The sequence below is a fragment of the Pseudorasbora parva genome, chromosome 1 (genome assembly GCF_024679245.1).
Source record: "Pseudorasbora parva isolate DD20220531a chromosome 1, ASM2467924v1, whole genome shotgun sequence".
NCBI classification, from domain to species: Eukaryota; Metazoa; Chordata; class Actinopteri; order Cypriniformes; family Gobionidae; genus Pseudorasbora; species Pseudorasbora parva.
The window spans coordinates 33915282-33930352 of NC_090172.1; the positions used below are offsets into that span (position 1 = coordinate 33915282).

The 15071-nt window shown below is 33.9% G+C and overlaps 1 protein-coding gene across 1 annotated transcript in view; it reads left to right on the forward strand.

Annotated features, from left to right (window-relative positions):
• Window positions 1–5533: 5533 nt before the first annotated feature.
• prkdc (protein kinase, DNA-activated, catalytic subunit) overlaps window positions 5534–15071 on the forward strand; it is a 35900-nt gene continuing 26362 nt past the window's right edge. Inside the window, exons 1-23 of the mRNA XM_067438257.1 lie at window positions 5534–5813; window positions 7395–7471; window positions 7592–7696; window positions 7855–7929; window positions 8221–8329; window positions 8523–8635; window positions 8830–8929; window positions 9016–9071; window positions 9195–9225; window positions 9311–9468; window positions 9597–9743; window positions 10255–10419; window positions 11189–11357; window positions 11444–11493; window positions 11600–11734; window positions 12200–12349; window positions 13382–13494; window positions 13607–13766; window positions 13859–13945; window positions 14098–14217; window positions 14362–14521; window positions 14685–14791; window positions 14963–15053. Coding sequence (XP_067294358.1) covers window positions 5651–5813; window positions 7395–7471; window positions 7592–7696; window positions 7855–7929; window positions 8221–8329; window positions 8523–8635; window positions 8830–8929; window positions 9016–9071; window positions 9195–9225; window positions 9311–9468; window positions 9597–9743; window positions 10255–10419; window positions 11189–11357; window positions 11444–11493; window positions 11600–11734; window positions 12200–12349; window positions 13382–13494; window positions 13607–13766; window positions 13859–13945; window positions 14098–14217; window positions 14362–14521; window positions 14685–14791; window positions 14963–15053 — 2641 coding nt within the window. The 5' untranslated portion in view covers window positions 5534–5650. The remainder of the gene's footprint in view (window positions 5814–7394; window positions 7472–7591; window positions 7697–7854; window positions 7930–8220; window positions 8330–8522; window positions 8636–8829; window positions 8930–9015; window positions 9072–9194; window positions 9226–9310; window positions 9469–9596; window positions 9744–10254; window positions 10420–11188; window positions 11358–11443; window positions 11494–11599; window positions 11735–12199; window positions 12350–13381; window positions 13495–13606; window positions 13767–13858; window positions 13946–14097; window positions 14218–14361; window positions 14522–14684; window positions 14792–14962; window positions 15054–15071) is intronic.

Below are 15071 nucleotides of genomic sequence, written 5' to 3' on the forward strand. Positions count from 1 at the left end.
TGTTTTTACAGTTAACGGTTGAATCAAAGATTCAATGAGCTATTAGTAAATGAGTTTCAACAAATCTACAAAATGACTCACTAATTAAGAAGGTCACCTACCGCCACCTACTGGCAGTTTAGTTTAAACATTCTTTCCAACATTTCTTATTTGTATATTCCAAAAATATCTAAAACAATCCTCCAAAAAATTAATTGATTAAAATTTTAAAGAATATAAAATTAAAGCTGAAGCAAGCCTATATGATAAATAATGCCTTTAAGATAAAAATATCACAAATATGCATATTTAAAATATGTTAAAGCTGGTTGAACACAAGTGATAATATTGCTGATCATTCGAATATACTCCAGGGTTTCTACTGATAGAAAGCCATATGCTAATTGCTTAAGTCACCTTGTAATCGAGCCCTGCATAATAACCCAACACATCTGTGAGTTTAGGCCTATTTCACAATTCAGAATTTTGTACAAATACAAATTCTGAGACAAAAGGTCTGAATTGTCATATATAAACTCAAATTTGCGTGGGAGGAAAATCAAGCCTTTGTGAGATAAAAAGTCGCAAATCATAAACAAATTAATTAAACTCAACACCCATCACAAAACATGAAAATAGTCTGGGATCATCCAGGTTTTGACAGGCAGTTAAGATTAGGTAGGTTATGTACATCATTGAATGTGGCAATTTGTATAAACCTTTTTTAATTCAGTCATTTTTGTTTAGAGTAGGCTATATCTATTATGTGAAATAGCTTATTCAGGACAAAATAACATGCAATTTTATGATTTTTTTTTGCATATTCTGCAAGGTTTATAGGCTATTATTAAACTTATGATCAGAAAAATAGCTTATTAAAAATAAGAACATTTCCATTGCAATAAAGGCTCTTTGGACTAAAATGGTTAAGAAAAAAAATAGTTCTTTAAAGAACCTTTCACAAAAAATATACCTGAGGGAACCAAAAATTGTTCTTTAGGTATCACCGTGAAAACCGCTTTTTGGTTCTTCCTGGCACCTTTTTTTAAGAGTGTTTGATGCTTTTGCAGAGTGTGAAAGTCTGAGAATCACCAATTTCTGCTTGCATTAATTGTTGTTACAGTTTACATGAATGTTTATATGAAATACATGACATTAAAATTCAAAATAATCGCTTTAGTAATCATAAATACTTTTTGGATGTAACTGTAATTTGATTACCACCCAGGTAAAATGTAACTCTAATAAAATACAGTTAGGCCTACTCAAATGTTGTGTTTTAAATACCTAGACTAACAAGTTTCATTTCATTACTCCCCAACCCTCCACTTAGAAAATATCTCACTATATTTTAATGTTTGGGGTGCTTCTGACAAATGTTTGATCCAGGTTATGGTTCTGGGTTTAAAAGCAGGAATACAGCTTTTGATTTCTCTGCTTTCCTATAGCCGTCATTCGACATGAATCAGTCAGGATCCGGTGATGACGCCGTTGTGGAGGAGCCATTCATCAGAGTACCTGAACGACTAATGCAGGAAATTTAATCTCTTTTTCACTTGATATAATATAACAAGTACATTTAGGTTAACAAAATGAATCTTGTGTATTTCTTTTTTCTAAAGTTATTTACAGAGAAGAAGATCCAAAACAACTAAAACTTGTGAACATGATTGTCACAATGCCTGTCTAGCTAGGAATGAATTTTGTAAAAGTAATGACAGAAATGTTAGACGCAATATCTGTGTCATCTTAAAATCTTCAAATAAAATCGAGTGACAACGGCATTTTTAAGCATATTTTTTTTCTCTCTGTCTTCTCTCATGGACCAACGTCTACATGCATATTACTGGAGAATTCGAGAAATAATAAAAGAGGTAGCTACAGGCATGGTCAGCACAAATTATCTGTTTTTTTTACTACTACCATGCCACTAAGTTTGCTTATTCTTATAATTTCCCCTGTGCATTAGCCTGTAAAGCTAGACATGAAAGAATGAAGAATACATGTTTAGACTGTTAAAATAATCATTTTGAGTTTACATGGTTGTAAAAAAAAAAGTAACATCCTTCCCGTATCTTAAAACATCTGCAACCAGTGGCTTTGCCTCTTGCTTTGTCTTTTCAAAATACAGTTTGGGAGCAAATTTAAACATCAAGGTGCGAAACACGTGAAACAGCCAAGCGTTGGGTAAAATCAACCAAGCATTGTCAACCCAGCAGGTTTAACCCAACTGGAAATTTGAAACTACCCAATGGTGTTTAAAATGTGATCAAATAAACCAACAAAAATGACCCAATAGTCCCAACCTAGCATTTTGGGTTAAAAAACAACCCAGCATTATTTAGAGTGCAACGTTATTTTAACATTGCTGTAATATTCTAATGTTATTCTAACGTTGCTCTAATGTGATACTGATGTATTTTTAACCATTACCATTTTATTTTAGCATTCCCCTAACATTTCTAACATTATTCTAACGTTAAATTAATGTTCCCCTAAAATTATTCTAGCATTACTTTAAAGGGTTAGTTCACCCAAAATGTACACTGTAAAAAGTAATAAGTTGACTTTACTTAGGAAAGCTGTTGGAAACTGATTGCCTCAAAATTTTCAAGCAAATTAGGTAATCATTTTTGACTTGATACTACTTACTACTACTTTGTAGGGTTAACTTGTGTATTTGTAGAGGTGACCATAAAACTTGAGTACAAGTAACTCAATTTCAAAAGTTCAGCCAACTTACATATATAAGTTGGGGTTTCAACATATATAAGAGAACTCAAACAAAATAGTTCTTTTAACTAGTTCTTTTAATGTCTACTTGTTCATTTTAATAGAAGAATGTGTGAAAACTGATTGCCTTAAAAATCTCAAGTATAAGCTGAACTTAACACTCAATTAAGTAAGCTTTATTGCATCAAGTTGATCTTACTTAAACCATTCAAGTCGACATTCTGTGAGCTGAGGAAGTGTACTCCCAGAATGCATTGCAGCATGAATAAATTAATCACAGGGCAATCGTAACTCTGTTTTATTATTTTTATTTGACCATTTTATTTGCTGTCTTTTGTCAGTATTACCCCAATAATGACAGCAAATAAACTTGTAATGGTCTTAAGTGTAAAAGAAAATGTTACCATTGTTGTGTTTTGCACGCTGAATGTTGAAGTCTGTGTGTGACTCAAGCATGATCAATTGTTAGATATTGTCACAAATATAGAGGCATTATATCAACACAATTAAAAATTTGTCAGAAGTGTTAGCAATAAAATGTTAAAAGATCATTAATTGGTATTACATATTTATATGTGTAGATGTATTTATATATATATATATATATATATATATATATATATATATATATATATATATATATATATATATATATATACCGCATGTGTGTATATATATATATATATATATATATATATATATATATATATATATATATATATATATATATATATATACTTCCCTTCCTTTGAAATCTGTGATTTCGTGTTGCATTGCTTCATCAATAGGAAGAGATTTATAGTAATAAAAATTAAGTTCCAAGTGCCCAACCAAAGGGAACACTGATCACCGTAATGGTGAGAAATCGTTGGAAATCAACATAAATTTATGAAGTCAGCTTATGTGACGCTTTCCCAAAGTATTTAGTTGTATTTTCAATAATATTCAAGATGACTGGAAAATGAGTGAATGCAACTAAGAAGAAGGATGACTGCAGAAGTGGAGGAAATTAGTGAAGTCTATTAAGAATTGCCCCGCCTCCTTTTACCTGCCCATGCACCTGTTTTTTGTTTTTTGTTTTTTTTGGCAAAATGGTACTCAAACCAGTCAAGTAATGTTTACTTGGGTTTTCTAAGTAACAAAGGCATAGCATGCAAACAGTTCAGATTACTAAATTGTTTTAAGTAAATTCTAATTATTGGACATTAAGTAAAGTTTTCTAAAAAGTCTTAGTAAGAACAGCTGTTGGATTTAACAGTGTGAACATGCATTTAGTACAACACACTCAACATTCTTAAGTACAATGTACTAAACTTGCTTAGTTTAGCTATTGCATCCACCTAAAAGTTCACAATACTCAGTATATTCAAGTTAAATCAACAAATTTTCCAAAATCAGTTAATTTTACAAGTTTTTCTGTAGTAGATTCAACAATTACTTTTTACAGTGTACTCATCCTCAAGTCATCCTGGTGTATATGACATTCTTCTTTCAGACAAATGAAATTAGTTATAATATAACTGATAACTATATTTATATTTATATTATTTATAACTGCATAACTAATTTCATTTGCATAATATAAATATAAATATAGTTATCAGTTATATTATAATTAAAATTAGGTGTTATATTAAAAAAGTCCTGGCTAGTCCAAGTTTTATAATGGTATACTTTTCATTGAGTTTGGAAGAATATGCGCTGTGGAAAAAGCCCTGAAACTTGGACCAGTATTTTACTATTTGAGCTATTACCCTCCGGCTTCCAGCATGAATGAAACATACATTACATATGGTTATACTAGTGCCCAATAATGCTTACAACATTATTTTGGGTTAAACAAATATATATATATATATATATATATATATATATATATATATATATATATATATATATATATATATATATATATATATATATATATATATATATATATATATATATATATATATATATAATTTTTTTTGTTTTTTGTACCACTGCATTAGGCATACACATTATTTTATTTATAAATCCAAGAATATGTCTAACATTTTTTTGGTAAGTATTTTGTATAGTCAGATTACCCTGTCAATAAGTTAGCCATATGTGTAGGTTTATATTAGTTGTGTATTTTTAAAGGTTAGGTTTATATAGATTTATGTATTATACGGTTATATATTTCTTTGTTTTATGTTTATGTCTATATGTTTACACATGAAGCACCATGGTCCTGTGAATTTGATTAGATTGTTTAGTAACTAAATTCCAAAACAGTAAACACTATTTTTTGGAGGTGTCATGAACTGGGATTTTTAATTTTTTTATACGGTTGTCTGAGGTCAATTTATGACATTCACATGGTTTTTACATTCACAAACATCATAATAAATAAGTAATAGGATATTTTCTACACTGGTTTTGAGCCTCTCTCCTGAACGCTCGGTTTTTATGGGGATATGCAGTGATGGCCTGGAAGTCAACGTTCAAGGCTAGGATTGGATAATATTTGCACATTTAATGAGCTTCAGAACGTAATTATTTGGTTTAAAAAAACAGGCGACTTTACTAAATTCTTTATTACACTGCCTCTTTAAAAAAAAAAAAGTAAACTGCCCCAAAGTAAAAAAAAAAATCTAACTGTCTATAATGTTTCTACCAGTACCGATAAAATAAATAATACTAAAATAAAATTTGTGCATGATAATGAGATTATAAAAGCAAAACCTCCTTCTGATTGATCTTGCTGCCACACAACCACTCAGGATATGAAACAGCGGCATCCAGCGGGTGATACAAGTTATTGTTCCTCTAGAGTGACGTGCTGCTCAAACAGGAAGTGAACGTCTTCGCATGTGTTTGTGTTGTTCTGTTTTGCCGCCCTGAAGCAAATTCACATTACTTACATTAACTCTCAACGTTTAATCATTTCTGATGTAAGCAACAGAGACAAATCATGTCTTCCGATACTTCCACTGTTGGAGGGATTCAGGGTTATCTTATAAAGCTTCATTCATACCTTGGAGACACAGAGGACAGGAATGCTGTTATAGTCTGCCATGACATTATTGGAGACTTGGGCCAGGAGTGCATGATAACTAAGAATGAGAATGAACTGGGTAAGAACCCTTTCTTGCAAAAAGTCAACATTGTGTTGTGTTCAGACAAAATGCAAAAATGAATGTTTAATTACTTTTCTGCATATATTTCATACTTACACATTTGCTTATAAACTCACAATTAATAGATAGATATTTTAAAAGGGGAAATTAAAGCAGCCAGAAGAAGAAGAAAAATCATCATACGAAAAAGAATATGTGTGTATTTGTTCAGGCAAGTAGATTTGTGTTTCATTTGGAATAAAAGATTCGAGTAAGTCTGCAAACAAATAATTTTATCATGAAGAGGGTGATATGTATTGTCCATGAAAATCATCTGTTTGATCATCATTCTCTTTTCAACTGCCACCTCTAGTGGTTCAAGGCCAACTCCGATGACCAAGCCTGCTTTTAATGATCCTGATGACAATTAATCTTGAAATGAGTTCTAATTAGTGCTGAGGAAAAATTAATCACGCATCCAAAATAAAAGTTTGTTTACACGTAATCTGTGTGTGTGTGTATTGTGTATAATTATTATGTATATGTAAATACACACACACACACACACACACACACGGATGGGATGTATATATCAGAAATATTTGTATCTATTGTATATCATTTATCTTGTACAGGTCCTTCTAAAAAAATTAGCATATTGTGATAAAGTTCATTATTTTCCATAATGTAATGATACAAATTAAACTTTCATATATTTTAGATTCATTGCACACCAACTGAAATATTTCAGGTCTTTTATTGTTTTAATACTGATGATTTTGGCATACAGCTCACTGATGATTTTGGCATATACCCAAAATTCCTATCTCAAAAAATTAGCATATCATGAAAAGGTTCTCTAAACGAGCTGTTAACCTAATCATCTGAATCAACTAATTAACTCTAAACACCTGCAAAAGATTCCTGAGGCTTTTAAAAACTCCCAGCCTGGTTCATTACTCAAAACCACAATCATGGGTAAGACTGCTGTCCAGAAGGCCATCATTGACACCCTCAAGCGAGAGGGTAAGACACAGAAAGAAATTTCTGAACGAATAGGCTGTTCCCAGAGTGCTGTATCAAGGCACCTCAGTGGGAAGTCTGTGGGAAGGAAAAAGTGTGGCAAAAAACACTGCACAATGAGAAGAGGTGACCGGACCCTGAAGAAGATTGTGGAGAAGGACCGATTCCAGACCTTGGGGGACCTGCGGAAGCAGTGGACTGAGTCTGGAGTATATGCCAAAATCATCAGTGAGCTGTATGCCAAAATCATCAGTATTAAAACAATAAAAGACCTGAAATATTTCAGTTGGTGTGCAATGAATCTAAAATATATGAAAGTTTAATTTTTATAATTACATTATGGAAAATAATGAACCTTATCACAATATGCTATTTTTTTTAGAAGGACCTGTATATATAATTTATCTGTATATAAATATTATTTTAATACAAATAACACATTTCTCTTAAATATATACATGTATGTGTATGTATTTATATATACATAATAATTATACACAGTACACAAACATATATTATGCAATTAATCACAGTAAAACTTTCTCCAGCACTAGTTCTAATGCATTTCACTTTCAGTTTTACAGACATCTTTGCTTTTTGCAAAGGAAGAGGGATTGCTTAGCTTTCTCCGAAAGTCTCTTTCTAATGAAACGGTAAGAGGTGTTTACTGGCAAATTCTAATAATTATACGTGTATTATGTCAGGAAGATTACCATATTTAATTGTAACATTATTATAAAGATGTGGATCATACATGTAACGTTTGTCTGCAGCTGCGAGATACAAGAGTGGAGATTCTCAATTTTTTAGGGGCATTTCTACAGAGAATGTCAGTCACTGTCAGAGGATGGGAGAAGACCTATGCTGTCGATCTTAAGGTACCTTCAATCAACAGTTAGCTAATTTCTTTCTGGTTTGGCATCACATTATTTTAATGTGTGTTTTAAAGGTTGACTAATTATATATGTCACCTTTGTATCACTAATTTGCTTTATTTTGCCACATCTGGGTATTTTTCCTCTCTCTGCATGGATAGGACATTTGCATGGTTGTCTACACAAAGGACAAAGCTGCAAAGTGCCGAAGCCCTGCTTTAGATCTCCTAATCAAAGTGAGTTCTTTAGAAACACTGTTGACCTAGTGTATCTGTGTACTGATACCTAGACATGGATACTTGCACTTAATGTAAGTCATTTAAATACTCGCTTGAGACTGGGAGCCAACTGACTTGAGATCTGCAAGGAGAATCTTTTTTTCTTTAAATATCACAATACAAGGGAACCTTTAGCTTATTCTCACTTTTGAACTCTGACTTGGAGTCAGATAATTGTGAACATGTCTGTGCTTATTATGTATTTTGATATTCATAGACAGTGTTAATGCATTTCAAAAATCTCTCTAGATACTTTTTCTCACGAAAGACTCCAGCATCACCCAGGATCTCAAAGTTGGGGATATGTTCAACAAATTTTATGGAGAGTTAGGTCAGAAGAGTAAGATACCTGATACAGGCAAGTGAAGATATAAAAACATCAGGCCTTTGGTCTCTGTTTACATTTTCTTGTGTATCCAAACTATGTTGGCATTGTCACCAATAGTTATTTTAAGATGACTGATTATGATATATTTTTAATTGCGTGTCAGAATGCAAACAAACTCATTCCTATGTATGTATTATTGAAACATTAAATTGACTAACAACAGTGCTGGGAAACATTTATGAACTACTTGGAGTGCTGGGTGAAGTGCACCCCAGTGAGATGGTCAACAACTCTGAAAAACTCTACAAGGCCTACCTGGGTGAACTAAAAGGACAGGTAAAGGGTATCATTCGCATATATATCAACAAATTGAGCACATATCAATAAAGAGCACATATCCATGTATATATGTATTCTGTTTATATATATATATATATATATATATATATATATATATATATATATATATATATATATATATATATAATGTATGTAATACAATTGCCAAGTGCTAAATCAATGGTTTTCAGATGACATCAACTACAAAGGAGCCAAAACTTCCTGTTGTTGCTGGCTGCCTGAAAGGAATCACAGCTCTGATGGTGAACTTCACCAAATCAATGGAAGAAGGTGGCTGTGTGTTTATGTAAATGTACAGTCCTTCACTGGTCTTAACCTAATTTAAACAAATATGCTAACTGTTTTGCTTTAAACAGACCCAGTTACGTCGAAAGAAATCTTTGATTATGCGCTAAAGGCGATTTGCCCACAGGTAGGACTAATTAAGAGTCTTAATTTGGCAATACAATTTAAAGCTGAATTGTTATTTTACCCTTCTGTGTAGTACATGTGCAGCTCAGTCACATTTTCCATTCTTCCTTCCTAATGTCTCTAGACTGATATGAAACGATATGCAGTCATGTTTGGTGAGTGGATTCAGATATCAACATATATTTTCATACCATACTGCCAATGTTGAAGTAATTTCTTGTCTTTTTTGACTCTTGACAGCTGGTCTTAAACTGTTTGCTAAGCACTCAAGCCAGTTCGGCAACTGTCTTATGGATCATTACATGTCTATCTTTGATGTCATGTCCAAACTTTGTGGACATATAAATGGAGAGCTGAAAAAGTGTAGTTACACAGCACTAGAGTCTTTCCTAAAACAGGTATTTTCTGTTTATTGATTATTAAATGTATAAGTTGTTTAATTTTTTTTTTTTTTTTACTGAGATATTCAACTTGGTTATGATGACCATGATCTTCTTTCCAAACTTTTTCTCTTATTGCTGTAAAGGTGGCTACTCTTGTGGCAGAGAACATTGAGTTGCACAAAAGCAAGCTGAAGTTCTTCATGCAGAAGTTCTGTGCGATCATCAGGACCATGGAATCCACTAATAAAGAACTGTCCATTGCTATCAGAGGATATGGCCTGTTTGCTGCGGTTGGTATCTGGACATTTTATTACAATAGTAAGAATAGTCGGTAACACTTTAAAATAATGGTCATTGGTTAACATTAGTTAATGTATTTACTAACATGAAGTTCTAACCATGAGCAGTGCATTTGTTACTGTATTAGTTAATCTTTGTTAATGTTAGTTCATATAAATCCAACTGTTCATGGTTTGTTCATGTTAGTTCACAGTGTATTAACTAATGTTAACAAGATTCTAATAATGCATTAGTAAAGGTTGAAATTAACATTAACAAAGATAAATAAATTATTTTTAAGTGTAGTTCATCATTAGTTCTGGTTAACTAATATAGTTAACTAATGACCATTATTCTAAAGTGTTACCTAATAGTCTGCAAGCCTGTACAATATCTGTTTAGTTGTGCTGTATCTTTTTTATCTAGTTTTTTCTGTCCATCTTGCACTTATGTAATTGTTTATATTTCAGGCTCAAATGAATAAAGATTCTCTGACTGTGTTCTGCATTTGTTTGCCTTTAGCCATGTAAGGTGGTATGCCCTCAGGATGTAGATCTGATGTATACAGAGCTCATTCAGCGGTGCAAGCAGATGTACCTGACTGAGTCTGACCGGGATGATGACAATGTCTACCAGCTGCCAAGCTTCCTCGACTCCATAGCTAGTGTTTTGATACACCTTGACAGAGTAAGATTCATCTCTTTTACAATGAGCTGTGAATCACATTGTGTAGGATTATATCTAGCATTGCTTTATGTAAACCATCAAACGAGTTGGTAAATTGGTATTTTAAACCAATATTCAATATTTAGGTTCATTTTTAGTTCCCTGCTCTGCTCAAAGTGGCCACTTCATCAAATTATGATCTCAATATTACTTTAAAGTGTCTCAAATCATCAAGTCAAATTAACATATGCATTTATTTTTTTAAATAAATTTGTTACCAGCTGCGGCTCATCTGTAAGGCAAGGTGGGAGAGTGCCACCAATGCTCCAATTGGAGAGAGCCTTTGGGACAGATTTCAGATTCCCCAGCTTATCGTCATGTTAGCTTATGTAAACCTTGCTCCAGACCCAAACGATATCAATTCACTTCAGCTATAATCATGACTTTCTTTTCCTCACCACTATTCCTCCACAACTTATAATATTAACTAATATTAAAATAAATCATACATTAAGGTAATTCTAAGATTGTGTGTGTGTGGTGTGTACTTCAATCCTGTCAATGAGAGTGCCACCCTCAGGCTGAATAACGCAAGGACAATAAACTTCTGCTGAAAGTTTTCTGCATGTGTTCAGCGATTACAATATAAAGCTTCAAAATATTTATCATAAACTAGCACTAAGACCCAGAATCTGCCCTACCTACATTTACGGTCAGGAGAGGCTACTGTTTTTTACTTCAGCTACCTCAAGTTCAACTCAACTCTTGTAATTTCTATAACTGGTTGCAGATCCCTGAAGTGTACACGCCTGTGTTAGAGCGCCTCCTTGTGGTTCAGATGGACAGCTTCCCTCAGTACAGCCAGAGAATGCAGTATGCCACCTGCCGCTCCATCATCAAGGTGTTTGTTGCCATGGCAGTTCGAGGTCCTGTCCTCTGGAGTTTCACTAGTTCTGTGGGTAAGGATGAACTGGAGGTTATCTTGCCTGATCTGATACTAGGTTAGTTTTACCAGTGCTCACACTCTTCATTTCTTCAATAACAGTTCACCAAGGCCTGATCAGAGTGTGCTCTAAGCCGGTTCTTCAGTCAGAAGTAAGTGTTTTTGCTTAAAGTGCTGATTTTTTTGCTTTTTTTTGTTTAAATTGTATTTGCAATGATACCTATATGTCTGCCTGGTACATATTAATTCACCCATCAGGAGCGGAGCATTCCTTCAGGTGGTTTTGAAGATGAGGAGGATTCCACCCTGGTGCGCTCTGGGAAATGGAAAGTTCCTTCCTCTAAGGACTACCTTGACCTCTTTAAGGGGCTTTTGGACTGTGAAAACTTTAAAGTAAGAAAATAAATGTGTATTTGATGAACACAGGTTTAGTTTCTAATTTGTTTCTATTTTAATGGTACAGTATTCTATTTGTGACCATGGACCACACCTTTTTTTTTTTTAAATTGATATAAATTCTGAAATTTAATAAAATGTAAATATTGAGACAATCTCCTTTAAAGTTGTCCAAATTAAGTGCTTAGCAATGCATATTTGTTATATATTTATGGTAGGAAATTTACAAAATATCTTCATGGAACATGATCTTTACATCCTAATGATTTTTGGCTTTAAAAAAAATCAATAATTTTGACCCATACAATGTGTTGGCTATTACCACAAATATACCCATGCGTCGTATGACTGGTTGTGTGTTCCATTTGATTTCAATGTGACCATGTAATCATAAAAGCTGTTGCATGTGTACTCTTTAGCTTAATCTAATGTCTGAACTGATCTAATTTGCTATGATTTTAGGACACCGGATTCATGGATGGAGCTCCAGCTGCCAAGAACTACAACCTGAGAGACATAAACCGACACTTGTATGATGCCCTGGTGCAGTCAGTCATGAAGATTGTGGAGAAACTTGATCTCTCAGTGCAGAAAGTCAATGCAGAAGATGAGGTACTGTTGCAGTACTGCACCTTGAATCGATATTTAACCCCCCACATTCACAAAATGTGGGTGGTTAAAGAAACAGAGCATAAACAACAAACATGCTATATTTTCAATACGTTATGCACAGGAATTCCAAATGGACGATATAAATGATCAGAAACCTGGAAAACCTTGGCAATAATTTACTTTTCCCTTAATTCTTCCTAAGTTAAATTCTGCTCACTAGTGATGCGCAGGTCAGCTTTTTTTCCAACCCGCAGGCCCCGCTTTTATGAAATTATCTGGCTCGCCCCAGCCCGCCCTGCACCACTTAATATATTTTTACAACCCGCCCTGCACCTGCGACAATTAAATAGACATACTAGGCATTGTAATATAAATTAAAACAGCCTTTATTTCAGCCTGAATGTGCTTGGAAACATTGCCCTATAAACGAATATGAACCATAAATCAGGTCATGTTAATAACAAGATAATGATAAACATTTTCAACATTTACAAAGCACGAACCTCGTCTCTCTCGGCAACTTCTTCACTATCATCCTCCCACTCACTAAACGTCTAAACGTATCTCCTTTTCTTTTGACTTGCTCGGCTGGCTGGCGGCAGGAGCTGCTTGGTTAGCCGTTTTCGTGACGTGTGACGGGACGGTGACGCCAAATGTTTGAGAAATCATGCAAATTACTTTGCTACGGCTTTTGTATTGTAACCTTATCAAAGAACCTAATAAAATATGAAAATAGATATTCCCAAATATTTATTATAGGCTATAGGGAATTGCCTGCAACATACACAGATTATTTTATTTATTTTGTTTTTAATGACCCGCCCTGCAAAAAGTGACAATTTCTTTACCCGCCCCACTCGCACATTACTACTGCTCACAGTTTTTTTGAAGACTCACATACACTTTGACAGCAGCAGACTGTGGAGAACAATTGTTTGTGTGTACTACAACCATACATATAAGAAACAAATTTGAAACACAAATGTTGGAATATTTTGGGCAGTTTTGTAAGGTATTTTTTCTTTTTCTCAGGCACAGAGTGATGCAAGTGCAGTATTTATGCCTTCATCTGACCCCACAGCAAACCTGATGCCCAATAAACCCAAAGACTTTATTGCCTTTATCAACTTGGTTGACTTTTGCAGGTGTCATTTTTTTTTTCATTGGTGCTGACAGAAATCAATCAAACAAAAAATCTTATTTGCACTCTTATTGTAGGAGATTGCATTCATAAGATTTTTATTGTCTTCTCTATAGTGATTTATTGCCTTCAAGAAATCCTGAGTATTTTTCTCAGTGGATGCACCCCCTTTGTCACGAGCTCATTCTGCAATCAATACGTTTCCCTCTGGTCAGCGGCTTTTATAAGCTCCTCTCCCTCTCTATGAGCATTGCCAAGAAAATCCACTATTTCCAGGTAATACACATTCTCCATCACATTAACTCCCGAATTGAATGTGTTGATAAACCTTGTCAACCAGTATCTCTTTTTTTTATTTTTTTTTATAGAACCTAAAACAAGGACTTAAAAGTGTTGGTGGTGGCTCCACCATGCAGGATGCCTGTTTTTCACTCCTTGCTAAGTTTGGAAAGGAGGTGCGCTTTTAACCCTTGTGTCACTTTATTTCTGTGTTAGATGCTTAAACATTGCAGTCTGCTTTGTTTCATTCATCAAATAATTTTGTTTCTATTTCATATTATTGAATATGATTCATGTGAAGAGATAAGGGTTTTTGTTATTTCCTCAGGTTTGTGTACGAATGAAACAATATAAAGACGAGCTACTGGCTGCATGTCTGATGTTCATCCTGTCTCTTCATCCTGACATGGTAGCTCTGGATATCAAAGCATATATACCAGCTCTGCAGGTTTGCAAATTGTGATAATCAACATTAGTATTTTTTCTTAGTTTTAAAAGTATATAGGAATCACATTCTGAAGTGATTTAAAACATAAGTTGAGGCATGATATTTATATGGAATGATCATCTGTTCTCACTGTTTTGGCTGAAGGCTGCTCTGCGGCTGGGTTTGAGTCATGCTCCTCTAGCCACAGCAGCACTTGATGCTCTGGAGTCCTGGTCTGCTCTGATCCCTGCTGCCATCATGCAGCCGTACTACACAGACATACTGCCACATTTAGACGGCTACCTCAAAACAACCAGTAACTCTGGTCAGTTAACTAATCATATTTATCCTAAATACTGTACTGTAAAGAAATGGTCACTGGTTACTATTCTTTCTAAATATACTATTAAGATATCTAAGGGTCAGTGATTATTGTCAAATTCCTTTATAGCTGATTGCTTTTTATTTGTTTTTAATCATTCAATTAGAAAAAGATGACGGCAGTATGGAGGTGACATTTGTGTCAACAGGAAGTTCAAAGAGTTATGGAAAAGTCATGATGAGACTCCTGAAGAAATCAAAGCACATATCTGTGGTAATTATATTGATATATTAAACACATATTTAGATTTTTGTTAGTGTAAATGATTCTGTGATTTCAGTAACTGAAATAATCTAAAATGTAATTACATGCTCAATTATTTAAATAGTTTGGTCGTGGTGAGGTTTGAGCACGGTGTCCTGATGTTACTGTGGTCTCTGTTAGGGAGATGAGTCTCCGATTGCTGCTGTGAGACGCAGGGTGGTACGTCTGCTTGGACACTTAGGAGGACAGCTCAACAGGAGCCTTGTGACAGGTTATTTAGTTTCTGTTA